We start from the raw sequence: 21,233 nt of genomic DNA, 5'->3' as shown, positions 1-21,233 counted from the left end.
ATTTGGAGATTTTCTATCACTGTTGATTTCTAATTTCATTATGGTCAAAGAACATACTCTATGATTTTAATCCTTTTAGATGTACAAAGAATTGTTTCATGCTCCAGCACATGGTCTATCATGTGCCACCTTTCATCTGCTTACACCTCTATACCACCAAAAAACCCCTACCAATGGCAATAAAAAATGAGTGCCAAAAAATGGACAGAACCCACTGAACTTTAAATATTCTTGTTGTTTAAGATTTTTTTTTCTAATTTGCACACTGATAGCAGTATACTCTAGGAAATATATTCCTTGATTAAAACCTGGAGAAAACTTATAAACTAAGCATGACTTTCATTTGGAAACAAGCTACAAACTTGATTTCTCTGTTTTTTCTTAGTTAAATGGCAATCATGTTTTCCTTTAAAGAAAACTCAGATTTACACTTCAAAAGATTTGGATGAGAAAACCAAGTTTATCTTAATTCTTAACTGTAAAATAAAAAGCTAGATCTAGGGGGTTTATTTCTTACTGCCATTTTGCTTTTCACAGAGATACAGCACAAAGGGGATGTAGGTAATGTCTCAGACCAGATGGTATGTGTTCAGAGTTAAGAGTTTTTGCTGTGATTGCAGTCTTCAGTTGGGCAGGCCATCCCAGCCCTTCTTCTAAGACCTTTCTCTGCTCTGCCAAAATTAAGAGGTATTTGCGCATTTTTAGTTCCGTGGCAAACTGAAAGGAGTTCTTCTTAGTCCCACAAAGCGCAGAGCTGTTTGCCCCAGGTATGTCAAGGCCAAAACATAATCTTTCATTTGAATTTAACGTGAGAGTAATCTTGAAATCTCATAAGTACTTTGGTCTCTCTCACACAGTCAAATTTCGACTATTTGAATACTATTATTATCAGTTGAAATGACATGTCTATAGTTATAAAAATGTAAATCCCAAACTGAGTTTGTAAAAAGTTGCCACAGAATAGTGTTTCAATAGGAAACATCTTTATGTTACTATTCAAGCTGAGTCAAACTGAAAATGGTTCTATAAAGCATCATGCTTAGTCTGTGCATGGTCACGTATTATGCACATGGAAAGAATTTCTCAACTTTTAAAAATCAGTTACCGTGTTCTTCCTGTCAATAAGCTTCTTCTTGGGTTTCCCCTACAGAAGCAGAAAGAACAAGCGGGTTAGAGTATTATGTAGATATTCCCTCTTGAGTGTACACACATACACATACTCTTTCCTGAGATTTGTATTGCAGAGATTCAACATCGAATATGCCCTGGAAGGCATCTTGGGGGAAAAGCAGAGAGATGAATTGAGAACATGCTCAGAAAAGAACAGGGTACCATAATCTTAGGGAGCATCAATAAAAAACAAAAGGAACAGGACAAATGAATTTTAGAGAAAAATTATATTGCATCTGTGTGTCTAGTCACAAATCTAGTCTCACTTATTCTTCACAATAACAATGTGAGGAAGGTTATTATAAAAAGGAGCAGGATAAGACCATTATGTGATATGCCCAATGTCAGAGCTTTAAAGGGTTTAAATTTGAACCCGAGATTTTGGTCACAGACTCCAGTGCTCTTTCCACTTGCACTGAACTGTGTTAGGAAAAGAAGCTGATCTCAATTCTCGTGGAGTTCAAAAAGGATGCTCGTGAGAAACAGATTTCCCACAATTAAAATATATATATATATATCTATCGTTAAAAAAGAGATGCTCTCCACTGTCTTTAAACTAGAGCTGGGCTTGAACCACAGGAAGGGAGTAACCATTCAGGTTTAAATCGGCTTTTGTTTGTCATTCAATTTCCTTTCACTTAACACTTTCTCTTTTTTAGACAATTTCCCATTTTACTTGTACTCATTTGTGAATGTGTATATTTAGTATATATTTAGTTTGGTACATTTTATTACTGTGTAGGTTCATGTATCCACCACCACAGACAAGATACTGAACAATCCCATCATGAAAAGGACCCCCCATGTTGCCCTTTTATAACCACACACCTCTTACCTATCCCCTGGCTTCTCTTCTCCATTCTAAAATTTTATCATTTCAAAATTGTTATATAAATGGAATCACACACATGTAATGTATCACATTGGTTGCTGTTTTTTCTTTTTAAAGAGACAGATGTAATCAATATCAAGGTTTTCTATCTATAGAAAAATCAAGTGAAAAATTTGTCTTCACCAAAATGTTTTTATCTTTTCCTTCCCATGTTTTCTATACGTGCCAATGTCCTAATATTGTCAATTTATCATCAGAAGGTCTCAAGATGATTTTAACTTTTTCATCAGATAATGGTTTGCACTAGTAATTTGCAAACACGGCTTCACACTACAATCACTTAGGCAGCCTTCAGTAAGTATAAAGTACTTCTATCCAGGAGGGGTTAGGGCACAAATATAGTGTTACTCACATGCAGCCAGGGTTAAAACTACTATCATGCTGTGAGACAGTAAGACACTATTTCCCAGGGCAGGGTGGGTATGTGGGGGATGAGTGAGGGAGGACAGGGAAGGCAGACCAAATGAACTTACCATGAAATGAAATTAGAGGATTAGGTTGAAACTAGTTCTGACAGTAATACATCAGGATTTGCAAGAGAGAAAACATCAGTTCAGATTGAAGAGAACAGACTTAATGGAAGATGCTGGGGCTTGCAAACTCAATTTCAACTTTTTAATGCATGTTCCTATGTATGCCTACCACATGGTAGGTTCTTGATATTGACAAAGATAAACATGACAAAGTACCTACTCTTAAAAGCCAACTTGAAAATAGAGTAGTTAGTAAATAGGCAATTATAATACAATATGTACAATATGGGAATATAAATCAGAGGGAGGCATAAGGAGGGCTGGGACAACTTCCTGCTAGTCTGGGTAAGAGGAGGAAGGACATAGCTAGAGCAAGAATTTAGGGATAAATTGAAGGCCATTCCAAAGGAATGGATGGGAATTCCAATGTGAGGATAAGGAGGCATGAAAGAGCAAGTGGAGATGGTGTGACTGGCCATGGGTTGGTATGGAAAAATGGAGATTAGGCTAAAAAGGTAGGCAAGAGTAAATCATGAGGGCCTTTCTTCGTTAAACAGTGAAATGCATCTTTTTCGAACCAAAGTTTTTAGAATGCTTTCTAAGCAGGAGTTGTTACTGGGGCCTAAAGAAAGAAGTCAGGGAATGCACCAAATTGGATGGGGGATAAAAAGTAATCTTATTACTGAAATTTAGCATCATATACATGTAGGGAACCATCCACAGTAGCGTAAGTGTGATTTTGTTACCAAAAGAGTAACTTTTGTGAGGTCCCAAATATTGCCAACACTTATCACACTTTTTAAATGGTAGTTATTAGACCCATTGCTAGCTCTTGTTATTGGATGTGTTAATAAAGAAGGACATATATTATTACATCTCAAATTGTTTTACTATTATGCTTCCCCTAGGAGAATGCTTCCTAATTTTGGTGGTGGTTCCCAGATTGCCTGCTCCACCTTCTTTCTCCCTCATGGTTAGCTAGATTGTACAAAGATCAGAACTCAAACAAAGAGATCACATCAGTTCAGAAATAGACAACCTGTGAGGAAACTCATGGCAACTACTAATCCTAAGCAAACAGTTCATTGCTAAATATGACCAGACAGTCAGAAATCACCAACTATTTCAGGAAATATAACAGCATAAACTAGAAACAATGAGATGAACAAATAGGACTCATCTAGAAGAATTAAATATGATGCAAAAAACAGAAAGGAAATTAAAAAAACTAACTGAGATACCCAAAGACATGTGAAAATATATTTGTAATTCTGTGATTTATAGAAAGAAATATAGATTTGGTCTCCACCCCTCTTTCTGACACAGAGCTCCTAAAACCCTTAAAATTTCTTAAGCGACAAGTGGTAAAGGTGTCTTTTGTTATGTTAATGAGGTGACTTTTAAAAGCCCTTGGATCAGCTGAGGATGGGGGCTGGTCACCAAAGGAACCAACTCTGTAATTAGAGGGTTGAAACATTCAGTCCTATCCCTCTGTCCTCCTAGAAGGGGAGGGGATAGAGATGGAGTTCAATTACCAATGGTCGATGATTTAATCAACCGTGCCTACATAATGGGACCTCCATAAAGACCCAGAAGTATGGGGTTCAGAGAGCTTCCGGGCTGGTGAACGTGTGGAAATTTGGAGGAGAGTGGCACATCTGTAGAAAGCATGGAAGCTCTGTACCCTTTCCCCATGCTTGCCCTATGCATCTCTTCCATCTGGCTTTCCATGAGTTATATCCTTTTATAATAAACTGATGATCTAGTGAGTGAAGTGTTTCTCTGAGTTCTATGAGCCGCTCTAGCAAATTAATAGAGCCTAAGGAAGAAGTCGTGGCAAGTTGATACACAGGCAGTAGGTCAGAAATACAGGTAATAAACTGGGCTTGTGACTAGCATCTGAAGTTGGGGGGTGGAATGTTGTAGAACCCTTAAACTGTGGAATCTGATGCTAATCTCTGACAGTGTCAGAATTGAGGTGACTTCTCAGACAACAGCAGGGTGCAACTGCATGGTACTATGGGGGAATCGCCCTGCCCCCTCCACACTGGAATTGGTACCAGAACCAATTTAATATTACATCCATAAACCATGAAAACTAGTTAGAAGAAAACATAGTTTTTGCATGCCAAACTCATACTTGCCAAAATAAGAAAGTCAAACAACCCTTTCCTGAGCTGGTACTGAATAACAAAACAAGTAAGGCTGAAGGTCAGTTTAGAAGCTTAGAAGACAAAGTTCAAGAAATCTCCAAGAATTTAAAGCCAAGAGACAATGAGATCAAAAGTATGAGAAAAAAGTAAAGACAAATGGGATGATATAGCAAAAGATCTACAATTCATCTAAGAGAAGTCTGACAAGGAAAGGAAAGACAGAATAAGGAGAATATTGCCCCCAGTTAATAGACTTAAATCCTCAGACTGAAAGGATTCATCCACTGCAAAACCAAAATTCTGAAAAGTAACACACCAGAAAACATCTTGGTACAGTATCTGAACTCTAAAGATAAAGAAGCCTTGTAAAAGTTTCCAGAGAGGAGGCAAGAGGTGGGAGGGCTGGGACCAGGTTATATATAAAGAACTGAGCTTCCATGTTTTCCAAGTAAATCTTAAGATCACTTTCATTAGAAGCTATGCAGTGTTATTACTAAATTAATGGTAATAGCCACAAATTTTCAGAGAGAAATTAGAAATCCCATATATTTCCTGATAATGAAATTGTAAGGAATGGCTGAAATCTGGGTATCTATTTTTAAGAACCCCACAAAAAAAGCACACATAGCTTGAAAATAATATAGATTTCTTTAAATAACTAAGATTCCTTATTTTGTCAGTCAATTACTGAACTGTGCTGTAATGTAGTTATGTCTCAGGGGCAACAAAAGTATGCAGGACTAAGCAGTCCTGACTGCTGTGCTATTTGAATTCCAATGTCTGCTTTCCATCATTTCTCCCCTATTTTCCCTTGTATTGAGGTTATCAGTTGTCATTTCTTACAACTCTCACTGTATTTATTTTGTGAATTACCTCCCCCTCCACCTTTTCTAATCTGATCATTCTAATCTCCTCTAGTCTAGAAAAACAGATGATTGTGTCTGTTAAAATTGTGTCTAAAGTAAAAAGGCACTGGGTAAGAGCCTTCCTTTAAGAAGAAAAACGTTTAGGGCCTATGTTAAGATTGCTTAAAGATCTTTACGGTTTAATTTGTAGCCTCTGGCAACATTATAAAGTGCTGAGAATTAATGGATTCTGAAAAAATGAGGTTTTATATTGTGTTTTCTGAAAGGCTCTTTTCATCAGAGATTTTACTAAAGACTTTCATAAAGTCTCCTCTTTTTTTGCCTGTACTTTCTCCTAATTTTTGTAATCTAGTTCTACTAAATCCCCACCTGTAAGATTAACACATCCCCACCTGTCCTGGAAGAGACGTGTTGCCAGCATATAGTTCATGGAGGTCTTGTGTTCAAGGTAGGACCTGAAATGCAAAGAAAGAAACTGTTTATTTCTTAAGCTTAGTTGAAAGGGAAAACAAAGAAATAAAAACATGAGCCAAGCACAAAAGTGACAGGTCACTTATACACTGTTTCTAAAAAAATATAGTGTCTCTAAAGCGGCAAAGGAGGAGACAGTTGTTCAAATTAAAATCACAGCACACTAGAATAGCAGAAAATATAATAAAATGAAAAAATACAGAGGACTTAATTTAGAAAATAGAAAGCCAGGATTTCTTGGATTAATAAAAGGTGATAGACTAAATTCAAAAAATGAAACTGGAAGATAAAAACAAAACCACCACCAAAAATCATATACAGCTAGAAAAGAAGTCCAATAAAGCTGGGAACGGGAGATGCATCAAGGGCATGAAAATGTCAACAGAGTGTTTCAATCATCTTATTTCTCAAGAGCTTTCAATGGCTCCTTGACACCAACTGCAGGAGGCATATACTCTCTCTTTCAAGATTGCAAAAGTTGAGTAATCTATACCACCAATTCATTCACACTTTCCCCACACAGTTCCCCAACGTGGATCCTGAAGTAGTCAGGCAAGTCTCCTTATAATCCTCTCACACCACACCTCCCGCTAATCCTTCTGCCTGTCTGGACACCTTCTCCTCACACCTCTCTACTTATCCATAATCTATCCTTAAAGAAGCAGCTTAAGTCCACCGTGCTGCATGAAGCCTCCCCTGGTATGACCGCTCAAGTCTACAGAGAAGCCCTTGTTCTGGACTTCTGCCTTGGCCTTCACCATATGCCCGAGGGACCTGTCATATACCGTCTCACAGACTAAAATTTTTCTTCTTGGAAAGCAGCATGATGCAGCAGGAAGGAAGTAGGATTTGGGGTCAGAATACCTGCATCAAGTCCCACTGTGTGATCGTGGACAAGTTCCATTACTTTAGTGAACCTTACTTTCCTTATTATTATAGTGGGAATAACAATGATATGTATAAAGTCCATTATATTACAAAGAGCTATACAAATGTGAGCTATTCTTATTACATGTATAAATAACTTCTCCACAATCATACTGTTAACTCTCAAAGAGCAGGGATCCCATCTAATCTTCGTTTCATACTCCAAAGCACCAAGCATAATGCCAGGCTCGTGTGAGTTCAATAAAGACATATTAATAAAAAGGCATATTTGTTAGTAGATAAACACATCTTCCCCACTCTCCACGAAGGTAACTCAATTCATTTAATATTCTTTGCATCTCTCTGCTGCTTTTCACAGAAGTCCCAGGAGAGGTAAAGTAATTTACCAGATCGGTAATTCGGGAAAAATTCAATGAGCATCTCCCTTCTTTCTCTGGGGAGACAATCTTTCTTAGGAAACACACATCCTCTGCTGCTCTCATAGGGTCAGGTGCTCCTGACGCTCAGCTCAGTCTAACCCTGCCTACAAATGGGTGTGTAAATCTGTCTAATTCTGAAGTTCAACAGAAAGCGCATTTGCTTGCAGACAGACATAATCAAGTCTCTCAACCTAGACTTTATCAGTATGGAAGGGGATACTTTGGCCTCCATCTTAGTCTTTGTGTATTAATATTGGATTCCCTACGAGACTCCCAACATTATCTGTAACTGTTTCCTTAGGAAAACTCTCAATTAAGGCCCTGATTCCACTTTCATTAATTAAAAATGTTTTCTAGGAACTTCAAATATTGAAATTCTTCAAAAATATCAAAAGATATATTTTTATCTAATTTTGAAAAGCCAAGCAATATCTTTCTGTTGAATTCCTAGGTCTTTATAAGGTGTTAACAACATGGATAGGATATTTTTGCAAGATAAAAAGATTTTTCTATGAACAGCTGGGTTTTCAAAACAAAATGAAACAAACAAAAATCTAGTTCTTTTATTCCTCTAAGTTCTAGCTCTATACTTAGAACCACTAGTGTCCCAACTAGATCAAATGCCAGTCACCAGTGGAAGAAAAATGTGTCACCTATAAACAAGTACAGAAGTTCTCAATCTTACTACTAATCAGCAAAATGCAAATCAAGGCCAAAATAAGATACCATTTTACACTCAGTATACTGACAAAAATTAAGAAGTCTAACAGTGCCACTGTTATTGGAGATACAATACAGGAGAAGACACAGATCAACAGGATCTCTTAGGCACTGCTGAGAGGAGTGTAAATTTACATAGTCACTTTGGAAAACAATTTAGCATTATCTTTTTTTAAGCATTATTTTTAAAAGTTGAATATTTACATATCTTATGGCCCAGTAATTCCACTCCAGATATATACCCAGGAGACATACATAAGAATATTTACAGCCTAGCTGTCTTTAACATCAAAAGACCAGAAAGAAGCCAAATACCATCAACAGGACAATGGGAAATTTTACACCAGTATAAATACACAGAAAAATACAATATAGCAGTGAAAAAGAATGAATTACAGCTACATGTAACAACATGAACTTTAATATAATAATGAAAAAAGTATACATAGAGCACACTGTTGTTTTTGAGAAAAAGTTCAAAAGAAATAAAAACTAAACAACAGAACCCCGCTTCCACATAAGAGATAATAACTGTTGTAGGACTTGTCCTTTTACCACCTAGAGGCAATTTCCAGATTAGGCAGAAAGAGAATTCAAGTAGAACCCAAGAGGCTCTGTGTTGAGATAACAGAGATGAAAGTTCTAGGAAGCAGCTAGAATTTTTGGAGCAATGTCCCAGAGAGGAAGAAGCTATGCATAGGAAGATACCCAAAAAATCATCACAAGGGACACTTCGAGTCTTTGGGTGAATACAGATCTGCTCAGGCATAGGGGGAAAGTCCATAGGTTGGGCAAAGAGCAACTGTCAGGGTAAAGAACATTAAAGAAAAAGTGAAAGCTGAACACTCTCCAAAGTTCACACAGGGCTGCCAATTGATTGAGTTCCCACCAATCAGAATGGAGAGCTCTCACTGAATATGGGGGTCATTTAACAGGCCCCAAAAAAGTCTTCAGTAGTGGAATTATTCTAGACCTAAACAAACAGCTATCTAAACAAACCATAAAAACACTTCTAAAAGAGCCTGAAAAGGATTAAGCTGATCCACAAAAGAAGTTCTTCAGATAGAAGAAAATGATACCAGATAAAAAACTGGATCAACACAGAGGAAGGAAAAGCATTGAAAATAGTAGTGTATATAATCGGAAAGGGTAGTATATATATAAATAGATTTAAATTTATTTAAATCAAATATTTCTCATATTTAAATTTCCTTAAACTGTTCAAAGCAAAAGTAACAATGTACTATGGGATTCATAACTTAACAGAGAAGTAAAATACATGACAGTAATAGCCCAAAGGCCAGGAGAGGGAAATAGAAACATACTGGTTGTAAAATTCCTACATTACACGTGAAATAGTATATTATTATTTTAAGGTGCACTGTGGTAAGTAAAAGATGCAGATTGTCACCCTAGAGCAACCACCCTTTTAAAAAACAAAACAAAAGACGTAGGAGAAATTAATTAATCCAAAGAAGGCAGGAGAAAATAAAAAGGGAAAAAAAGAACACATTAGACAAATAGAAAACAACCAGTAATGTGACATATCTAAACCCAACCATATCACTATGCTGTACATTAGATTTCCCAGAATTTATTCATCTTATAACTGAAAGTTTGTACCCTTTAACCAACATTTCTCATATCTTCTACCCCAGCCCATGGCAACCACCATTTCACTCTTTGTTTCTATGAGTTCTATTTTTTTTTTTTTTGGATTCCACATACAAGTAATATCATACAATATTTGTCTTTTTCTGGTTTATTTCACTTAGCATTATTCCCCTAAGTTCATCCATGTTGCCACAAGTGGCAGGATTTCCTTCTTTTACAGAAATCTACTTTAAATATAAAGGCACAGATAGATTGTAAGTAAAACAATGAAAAAAGGTATACCATGCAACACTAGTCACAAGAAAGCTGGAGTAGGTAGGGGTGGGGTGGAGGAACTGGATGAAGGCAGAAAAAAGGTACAAAATTCCAGTTATCAGATAAATAAGTACTAGGGGTATAATGTACAATATAAAATAAATATAATTAACTCTGGTGTATGTTATATATGAAAGTTGTTAAAAGAAACTCTTAAGAGCTCTCATCACAAGAAGAAATTTTTTTCTATTTTTTAAATTTTGTATCTATATGAGCTGATGGATATTCATTAAACTCGTGATAATCATCTCAAATCATTATGCCATACACCTTAAACTTAAAAAAAAAAAAAGAAAGCTAGAGTGGGTATATTATAGCAGATAAGTAGATGTGAAAACTTGCAAAAACAGTACTTAGTAGGAAATTTATAGCACTTAAAACACATATCTTATGTTTCACTTAATGTCTCAAATCAATGACATCAGCTTCCATCTAAAGAAACTAGGGGAAAAAAGAGAGCAAATGAAGCACATAATAAATTAAAGAAAGGAAATAATTAATATTAGGATGGAAGTCAATGTTCAAGAAATAGACAAAACAATGAAATAAAAAACTGAGTCTCTTAGAAGATCAATAAAACTGATAAACCTGTAGCCAGAATGAATGGGATAAAAAGAGAAGAAACAAATTACCGCAGAAACGAGAAAAGTAGTATCACTAAAGATTCTACAGATGTTCAAAGGATAAGGGAACATTATAAACAATTTTATGCTTATAAATACAACATATATGAAATGGACAAATGCCTTAAACTAACTACCAAAGCGCATTCAAGTAGAAATAGATAAACTGAATGGCCCTCTATCTATTAAAGAAACTGAAATGGAACTCCTGGTCCAGGTGGCTCCACTAGTGATTTCTACCAAACACTCAAAAAATAAATAAAACCAATTCTCCAGAAACTCTTCCAGAAAACTGAAGAGGTGATAATATGTTCCAGCTTATTCTATGAAGCCAGCATTACCCTCATACTGAACACAAAGACATTATAAGAAAACTATAGATCAGTATCTTTCATAAACATAGATGTAAAAATTTTAAGTAAAATTTCAGCAAATCAAATTCAATTATATATAAAAAAGATAATATATCATGACCAAGTGAGTTTATTTCAGGAATGCAATGTTGGGTTTAACATTCAAAAATCAATGTAATTCACTATATTAACAAACCAAAAAAGAAAAAGCATATGATTATGTCAAGAGATATAGAAAAAGCATTTGACAAAGTCCAACATCCACTTCTGATAAAAAGTCTTAGCAAAGGAGGAAAAGAAAGGAACTCCTTCCATCTAATAAAAGGCATTTATGAAAAACCTACTGTCCACATCATACTTAATGGTAAAAGGCTAAATGCTTACCCTAAGATCAGGAACCAGACTGGGATGTCTGCTCTCACCAGTCCTATTCAGCATTGTGCTGGAGGTTCCTGCCAGTGCAATCAAGCAAGAATAAAGAAATAAAACACATCTAAATTGGAAAGGAAGAAGTAAAGCTGTCTTTATTCACAGATAATCTTCTTATCTAGGTAGAAGATCCAATGGAATCTCTAAAAACCTTCAATAACTGGTAAGTGAGTTTAGCAAGACTGCAAGAAACAAGAACAATATGGAAAAATCAATTGTATTTCTAGATATAAGCAGCAATCAGAAATTAAAATTAACAAAACAAAATCATTTACAGTAGAATCAAAACATATTAAATACTTAGGAATAAATCTGACAAAAGCTATAAAAGACCTATACACTGAACACTAAAGAACATTGCTAAGAGAAATTAAAGATGACCTAAATAAATGGATAGGTACTCCTTGTTCATGAGTTGGAAGACTCAGTAATGTTAGAGAACCATTTCTCTTCAAACTGATGCAAAGAGTCAGTGTAATCTCAATCAAAATCCTAAGCAGGCATTTTTGTAGAAACTGACAAACTAATTCTAAAATCCAAACGAAAATGCAAATAACCTAGAATAACCAAAACAATGTGGAAAAAGAACAAACTTAGACCAAGATTTTTTTATAGAGCTACATCAATCAGCACAGTGTGGTATTGTACTGGCACAAAGACAAAAAGATCAATGGAAAAGAAGCAGCAGTAAAGAAACAGATCTACACAGTGACTGCCCACAAAACTGAAAAGGCAATTCAATGGAGAAAGGGTAGTCTTTTCAAAAAATGGTGCTAAAACCATGGACTCTCCATCTGGGGAAGAAAAAAAAAAAAAGAACTTTGATCCATATCGTGCACCACATACAAAAATTAACTCAAAATGGATCAGACTTAAATGTAAAACTTAAAACTATAACATTTCTATTGAGAAACATACAAGAAAACCTGGGATAGGCAAAGATTTCTTAGATACTAAAGCACAGTAAATAAAAGAAAAAATGCACACATTGGAATTAATCAAAATTTAAAACTTCTGCTTTTCAAAAGACACTGTTGAAAGGATGAAAAGACAAGTAACACACTGGGAAAAAAAATCTTTACAAGTATACATGTGATAAAGGAATTATACCCAGAATATATAAAGAATTCTCACAACTCAATGATAAGAAAACAACCACCCTCATAAAAAAAAATTGGGCAAAATATTGGATCACCAAACAGAAAATGAGCACATGAAGAGATGATCAACATCATTAGTCATTAGAGAAATGCAAATTAAACTATAATGAGATATCACTGTATATCTCCTAGAGGAGTTAAAATTAAGCTGCCCATATCAACTGTTCATGTGGATGTGGAGGAAATGGAACTTTCATACACTTGTGATGGGAATGTAAAATGGTAAAACCACTTTAGAAAAACAATATGGCAGTTTCTTAAAAAGTTAAACATATACAATGATATGATCCAGTCATTCCACAAGTAGGTATTTACCCAGGAGAAATGAAAGCACATGTTCATACGAAGATCTGTATATAAATGTTCATAGTCTTTCTTTGCAATAACCAAAGACTAGGAATCAACCGAAATGTTAATCAACAGATGAAAGGATAAACAAATTCTAGTCTATGCCTATAATAGAATACTACTTGACAATCAAAAGAAATCAAATCATTGATTCATGCTATAATATGTATAAATCTAAAACAATCTTGCCAAGTAAAAAAAAGACCAGAAAATATGAGAACAATCTAGAATTCTATTTATGAAATTCTAGGAAGTGCAAAATTCATCTTTAGTGACAGAAAGCAGGTAAGTAGCTGTCCAGGGACAGGAATAGGCATGGAATGAAAGGGAGGCGTAGGAGAGATGAATTACACAGGAGAACACAGAAACTTTGGGGAGTGATGTATATGTTCATTTTGCTGGTTGTAGTGGTAGTTTCACAAATATATACATATGTTAAAATTTATCAAACTGTACACTTTGAATATGTGCTGTTTGTCAATTATAACTCAATAAAACTGTTAAAAATAACATTTACGCTATTATCCAAAAGCATGAGACGCTAAGTGATAAATCTAATGAAACATGATCAAGATTTTTACACTGAAAACTATAAAACATTGCTAAAAGAAATTTTTAAAAGACCTAAAATAAATGGAGGGTTATATCATGTTCATGGACTGAAAAATTCAATATTGTTAAAATATCCACTCTCCCAAAATTAATCTATATGTTCAGTGCAATGCCAATCAAAAGTGAGCAGACTTTTGCGTAGAAACTGACAAAGAAATTCTGAAATTTCTTTGGAAATACAAAGGACACAAGACAGTCAAAATGCTTTTGAAAAGGAACAAAGTTGGAAGACTCAACTACCTAATCTCAAGACTTAGTACAAAGCTACAGATACCACAAACACATAGATCAGTGACACTGAACAAAGTCTAAAACTAAACATATATATTTCAATTAACTTTCAACAAAGTTGCCACATTAAATTCAGCAAGGTAATTTCAACAAATGGTGCTGGAACAAATGGACATCCATATGGAAGGAAATGAACTTCAATCCTTAACTCATACCACACACAAAAATTAAATCAATACATATTATAGGCCTAACTATAAATGCTAAAATTATAAATCTTCTAGAAGAAAACATAAAAAGCTTTGCGAAGCTGGGATTGGCAAAGATTTCTTACATGGGAAACACAAAATACATAAACCTTAAAAAACATTGGTCAATTGGACTTCATTGAAATTTAAAACTTCTGTTCTTTGAAAGCCACTGTTAAAAAAAGGAAAAAGCTAGCCATATACTTGGAGAAAATATTCATAATATAAATATCTAGGAAAGGACTTGTATCAAGAGGCCTTTATAATATAATAATATGAAAAGATAAAAATCTTACATTTAAAATGGAAAAAAAGAAGATACACAAATGGCCAATAGCACATGAATGCTCAATATTATTATTCACCAGAAAAAAGCAAATTAAAACTACAGAGATACACTACACACTCCCCAGAATGCCCAAAATTAAAAAGCCTGACAATACCAAGTGTTAGCAAGTACGAGGAACAAATGGACCTCTCATACGTTGTTGGTAAAACGTAAAATGGTTCTCTCTCTTATCCTTTATCATGTGACCCATCTATTCCACTCCTAGGTATTTATCCAAGAGAAATAATATCATATACCCACACAGAGACCTGTACATGAATGTTCATAATAGCAGCTTTCTTCATAACTGCCCCAAACTGGACACAACCCAAATGTTCCACACAGGTAAATGAATAAACAAATTATGCTCTATTCATGCAATGAAACAGTATATAACAATAATAAGGAATGAACTACTACCATTTCACACAACATGGATAATTTCTCAAAAACATTATCCCAAACAAAAGAATCCAGACATCAAAGAATATATACTGAAAAAAAGGGGAAAAAAAGAATATATACTGTATGATTCTATTTATATAAAATTCTAGAAAAACAATAGTGATGTAAAGCAGATGAGAAGATGTTCGAGGCTCAGGCTAATGAGGGGGACTGACTGTAAAGGGGCACCAGGGACATCTGGAGGTGGTGAAATATCCTATATCTTGATTGTGGTGATTAAAATAGTGTTTATATTTGTCAAAATTCATCATCTGACTTAAACTGGACACATGTTACTGCATGTAAACTAGATCTCAGTGATGACTGAAAACAAACTATATTGCTTAGGCACACATATTGATGATAAAACAATTTTTTTTCAAATCAAGGTAATGATAACCACAAAATTTAGGACAGTGTCTAACCCTGGGTTAGGGGGCTAGTTAGGAAGGAGGTAGGGGACTAGAGAAAAGGGAAGAACAGTGAATAGGTAGATTAAATTACCATTAATGCTCTAGTTCTTGGGTTGGGTAATATTCATACTGTTATAAATAAATAAACAAAAGAACAAAGGCACCACACGGAGAGTAATGATGATACTGTGTCACAATTAACTCAACACTCTGGACCTGAAGTACAGATATAAAAAAAAAGAAAAGGTAGTCACCTCACCCATATATTTCCCATGTCTCTGATGTAGGGAATATGCGAATAAATCCACCTCTCCGATCATTCTCTTCCTTTACCCTCCGTAAAACTTTGATCTACATGGAGGAAGAGAAAATAAAATAAAATGAGTACCTATTTTGAAAACTGTAATCCATGTGGTTACAGAACAGAGGTAGAGAGTTATAACCCAAGAATATGAAAGAAGCATGAAAGAAGGAATTAATTCCATTTAAGATGCTGTTTTTTGAGAAGCTTTTTCTCCCATCTTGAATCTTTCTCTTATCAATGTAAGATATGAGTTGGTTGAATATTATGAATCACTCACTGATTCTCACTGAACCCTATGTTAACCCACAAAGGCCTGAAATGGAGTTATCTTTACCTCCTCCATTGACAGACCGAGCACAGAGCCACCTAACTTCCCCGGCATCTTCTCCCGGGCTGAGCCCACAAGGTTTTTCATTTCTGTGTCACTGGCAGAGAGTGGACGGGAACGCTAAGGAGAAGGAAAAACAGAAACAAAAAAATGTTTCAACATCTTTCTTCATTTCCCTCTAGTCAGTCCCTCAACATCATTATGTTCCCTACATTTAAGTATAAGCTCAAATCCCAAGCCCATTTTCTGTAATCGATCTCTTAGCCTGAAACCCTGGGAAATAGATGAAAGCTAGTAAACTCAAAGGAAAAAGAGAAAAAAGAATAGTAGGAAAACACTAGGGGTTGAGAGAGATACAAGTTAAAAAAAAAAAAGAAATACAGAAAGATGTTCACACAGCTTTCTAAGCTAGTACTTACTCCTAATCTTGGTTTTAGAGTCTATCTAATATTTTGAAAGACATGAGAAAAAATTTGAAAATAACCTCAATGTAAGATTAAATATGTATTTATTTCATTAAGAAACTGTATTCTTTCAGCACTGGTGAAGGAGAGTTAGGAAAAGTGAGATATAAGACAGAAAGACAAGGAGCAATCTACTATGTCACAGATGAATAAGCTGGACAGTGGGGATGTTTTAGAATTTGAGGGGGGAAATACTGGGATAAGAGTCATCAGAGACACAAAAAAGAGCTGTGAACAAAAGGCTACAACTTGAGAAACACTGTGGCTGCTGGACTTCAAGAGTCCTGGACCAAAGATATCCCACAGAGGCAGTCAAGTGGACCATGCTCGTCATGGATCCCCAAAGATGATCTGGGCTACTTTGGCTTCTGAATGATGATCAGGAAGGTTGTAGGAGAATGGAAGTTTTAAGTGATTTCAATGTTATGGGAGCCAAGAAATATAAAGGTAACAGAGGAACTAAGATGGTGTGAAGCATGAAAATATACTATTATTTAAAAGATGACTAACAAAACAAGGCAAATAAATCTGTCAAGTAGAAAGAATAAGGAATAATTCAAGAAATGGGGATGCAAATTGTCTCTCCCGATTCCTAGAAGTAACTTCGATTTGACAGAAGTCCTAATATCAGGAACTTTTGTTCATTTCCCTTTTTGTATACACAATCTAGGGAAAGGCATTTTAATAACCAACTTTTGATCTTTTCAGCAATATTCATTGTTATGGACTAAATGTGTTGCCCCCAAATTCATATGTTGACACCCCGAACTCCCCTACTCAATGTGATGGTATTTGAAGATGGGCTTCAAGGAGGTAGTTAGGGTTAGATGAGGTCATGAAGGGGAAGTCCTGGTCTGATAGGATTAATGCCGTTATTAGAAGAGTCACAAGAGAGCTTGTATTCACTCTCTCTGCCTGAGAATACACAAAGAAGGGGCCATGTGAGTGCAGAGTGAGATGGTGGCCATCTACAAGTCAAAAAAGAGGCCTCAGAACAAAACCTACCTTGCTAGCACTTTAATCCTGGACTTCCCAGCTTCCAGAACTGTGAGAAATGAATTTCTGTGATTTAAGTCACCCAGTCTAAACTATTTTGTTTTGGCACCCCAAGCAGACTAATATACACTTGTGCATAAATAACCATGAATGTTTTACCTTTGGACACAAGGGAGACCAATACATACTAATCTTCAAAGCTAGCCTCAAATTATAAACACAGATTTTCTGATAGGCAACTCCATGAAAGAAAATACATGAAATCAACAGATACAAGCAAAAAGTGAAGGCAGGGATGTTTATCTGTTTAGCTTTTCCTGTGGTATCATTAACATCTAGAACAGTACTTGGCATGGACTAGGAGATCAATAATTATCTGTTGAATACATAAACGAATGAATAAATGTGCTGACACACAGGCCAATCATGGCTGAGAATTAAACTTTGCAGAGGATTTTGGAAAAAAATTTAACTCCCTGCCAATCTCTGCAAATGCATTATAAAGCACATGTTGGGATGAGAGGGCAATCAAGAAGAAAGTTTAAAGATTAGGAAGGGAATCAATATAAGTAATACGGTCATTTAAAAAAAAATCTTTAAAGTGTGAATGCCATTTAGCATATAACTTGGAAAAGCAAAAATATTAAATGGCTGTCTTGAGGACTTTTGTCATTTTCACACCTTATTTATTGTTTGCTAAAAATACTTCTCTGCTTCACATGTGATGGCATGGCTCTGATCAGAGAGCCATTGGCAGTAAATCCTCCAGTCAAGCTGTCTTATCATCTCACACAATTTAAGAGTATCTTAAAGTCCTCTGAAATTATGTAAGAAGAGAGTAAAGTAAGCATTCATTTTAATGATGTAATAAATATTAACTATTTAAGAATAGAAAGAATGTTATTTTAAAATGTTGATAAATTAACTGTATTAAAAGGGTAACAATGAAAATATTTTAAGAAGTAGTTATTACCTATCAAATAGTTTTAAGGAATGGTCATATATATAAGAACACAGATCAAGTCACTATTGAATAACATATAATGAACAATTCCAATTTGGGTTTTTTTTATTTTATTTATTTCATTTTTGCTTTTTTGGGTCTTTTTGTTTTGTTTTTATTGTGCATTTTCTTGTTTGTTAAAAAAATGGGTCTTTTTGTTTGCTTATTTGTCATTTATTTTTCTTTCTTTAATCTTTTTATCATAATTTTGTTTTTTGCTTTTCTAGGAACTAATTTTCATCTTTGTGGAATTGCTTCATGACAGAATGATATTCCTGGCTTCCAGAGATTGAGATTGTAATGCTGTTGCAACCTTCTTCTACTTATCTAAATCTGCTCCCCAAAACAATGACTTAGCACCCCTAAACTCTTAACTGTCCCTCCCAGTCACTTTCAAAGAGTTGTCTCCTGCACACATTCACAACCACTCTTTTGTTACTCACAGCCCACAAGCCTAACTCTAGCCACTGTGTGCATACATTAGGACTATTTGGGTGAGGCATGTAGGAATTCAGGCAGGTGCTCCTGGCTGAGGCATTTGGGAGGTTAGAAAAAGGAGGGGTAAGGGTGCTTGTTAGATGAATGCTCCAGCTGTTAACGCCCATAAGTTGACGGCTTTACTCTTTTATTGCCAAAATACCACCAAGCTGCAAAGAAAAGGTCAATGCTACTCCAAGAGAAAAAAATGTGGCTAGAAATTCCTTTAATTTCTTCACCTATTTATTTCAATCTAAATTATTAAGAAGGCTGAGAGGGAGAGAAATATGAAAAGTTGTAGCTCCTAAAGTCTACGTATCTCAAATGCCTCTCTAAAATACACCTAGGTTTCCTGTGTCTTTGGGGAAGCTACTGGAAGATACCAGACTAGAAAGTCAAAAGTATTTTGACAATTTCAGCTTTTCAATAAACTTGAGCTTAGAGAGAGTTTTTTAATCAACATAGTATTTGCTGTACTGGTTTAAGGAGAAATACATTTATACAGAAAAACAAAGCATTACTATCCTGGACCATTGGTTAAATCCTACCAGTATTTGTTAATGAAATGAAACTAACAAATGAATTACAGACACAGGTGAGAGAAAAAGCAGAGAGAACAAAGGAGACGAAAGAAAAGGAAAAAAAGAAAGAAAAAAGAAATGCTTATGAGTGCCAAAGAGATATATCTGGAGATTAAAAGCAAAACAAAAGAAAAGACAAATCAGACTGATTTGAAAGGCCATCAGGACTGTCAGAAACAAGAGCAGAACAGTCCAAATGCAAGCCACTTTGTGGTTTTGACTTTGGGTATATCAGCTCAGCTATATTTTCTGTATAGCAGATAAAATAAATCCACATATTCCGAAGGAATGACTGCATATACTAAATAAATAAATACATAAATACATAAATAAACAAATAAAGCTCTTCCAAACTTAAAGAGAACCAATGCCTCTGGCTAGATGACTGAAGATTTAAAACTATTGGGTTCTTAAAAAAAAAAAAAAACTATTGGGTTCTCAGACTTTTAATCGTCTATGTAAGTAAGAATTCTGCCATGTAACATGCATCAAAGATGTTAAATGGTCATCAGTACAACTTACGATTCACAGAAGAAACCTCTACACACCTAACCTTCACTGTCAGGGAAGAACTGACTGAGAAATGTGAAATGACTGAGACCAGGAGCCACCTGTCCCCACTCACAGCAGTACAAAACAAATGCTGAATCAGAAAAATAAGTCTCAGTCTCAAGAAAGCTGACAAGTACCAGTAATGAGAACTGGACAAAAGGCAGAATATGAAAAAAGGAGAGGTAGCCTCAAAGATACCAAAATTGAGGGGAAAAAAAATCTGTTTGACAGAGAAATCATCCAACAAATAACAATCTCCCAATGCAATTTTAAAAAGTCTGGAATTCAGTGTTAAAAACAAATGAACTAGAAATAGCTCAATTTATATGTGAGGCATCTTGCCACCCAGAAAATAAAGTCAAGTAAGCAAAATGAGTCAACGCTATCAAATGAAAGAAAATGAACAAAAGTGACCACATGTGAATAAATCTGGGTGGAAACAGACCAAAAAATGGCTGACAGAGAAGGCTTAGATATAATCATAAACAGAAGTACAGTACTTTGAAATTAGAGGGGAGTTGGGAGTAAGAAAGTAAGGAAGTAGATTAGTATTTGGAAAAAAAAAAGAGAGCTATGCAACATCTGAAAATTTGGAATAAATATAAGTCTGCAAGTCTGAGAGACATGCATCTTGTTTTTAACAGAACTGGCTTTGAAAACAAAAAAACTTACCAAAACCACTTACAATTATGTTTGAAAAATCATGAAGAACTGAGGAGGTACCAGAAGATTAGAAAAAAAAAAATGAGGTACCAATCTTCAAAAATGTAAGAAGTATGCTCCTGGTGTTACGGTCTGGTAAGTCTAACTTGAATCCCTAGTAAAATAATGGAACAAATATTAAAAGAAAAAAATCCATAAACATTTAGAGTTTAATGGGCTCATAAAGAATATCAGTATGGAGTCTGCTTTATTTATTTTATAACATGCCTTAAAATTTTGATTTTTAAAATAAAATAACAAAAGGGAAGAATATAGCAAATATATTTAATATCTCTGGATTTTACAGAAGCATTTGTGAAAATTTCATAAAATTTCTATTTTAAATTACATTTCCAATTGGGGTTCAGTGTCATGGTATAATGAATGAAATACACCAACCAAAACTGAACACAGTTAAAAGATGTAACTGTAGGATACGATAAGGAGCAGTGAATCAAGTTAAGAAGTGACCGGGTACTCATTAAGGTTTCTTTAGAATCTGTATTAATGTCTGGGAGGATGGATTAATTAATTAATTGCATTGATTTGCATTTGTTGATGATAGTAAATGTGAAAAGACAGGACTATAGTTAAATGAATATCAAAATAACACCAGATACTGACCATGGAAAAAGGAAAATCAAAACAGGACTCAC

The 21,233-nt window shown here is 35.0% G+C and overlaps 1 protein-coding gene across 12 annotated transcripts in view; it reads right to left on the bottom strand.

The window, feature by feature from the left end:
• Positions 1 to 21,233, bottom strand: part of TTLL5 (tubulin tyrosine ligase like 5) — a 254,949-nt gene that overhangs the window by 168,348 nt on the left and 65,368 nt on the right. For 9 of the 12 annotated variants that reach the window (XM_064486123.1, XM_064486125.1, XM_064486128.1 and 6 more), the window contains 4 exons: positions 15,809 to 15,922; positions 15,430 to 15,521; positions 5,947 to 6,009; positions 1,106 to 1,144 (listed from right to left, as the gene is read on the bottom strand). In XM_064486123.1, coding sequence (XP_064342193.1) covers positions 1,106 to 1,144; positions 5,947 to 6,009; positions 15,430 to 15,521; positions 15,809 to 15,922 — 308 coding nt within the window. The remainder of the gene's footprint in view (positions 1 to 1,105; positions 1,145 to 5,946; positions 6,010 to 15,429; positions 15,522 to 15,808; positions 15,923 to 21,233) is intronic. The other 3 variants (XM_064486126.1, XM_031454085.2, XM_031454089.2) reach the window with 1 other exon arrangement.

The sequence above is a fragment of the Camelus dromedarius genome, chromosome 5, assembly GCF_036321535.1.
Source record: "Camelus dromedarius isolate mCamDro1 chromosome 5, mCamDro1.pat, whole genome shotgun sequence".
Taxonomy (NCBI): domain Eukaryota; kingdom Metazoa; phylum Chordata; class Mammalia; order Artiodactyla; family Camelidae; genus Camelus; species Camelus dromedarius.
Note: the sequence above shows the minus strand (reverse complement) of the source record. Positions and strands in the feature narration are given on the sequence as shown.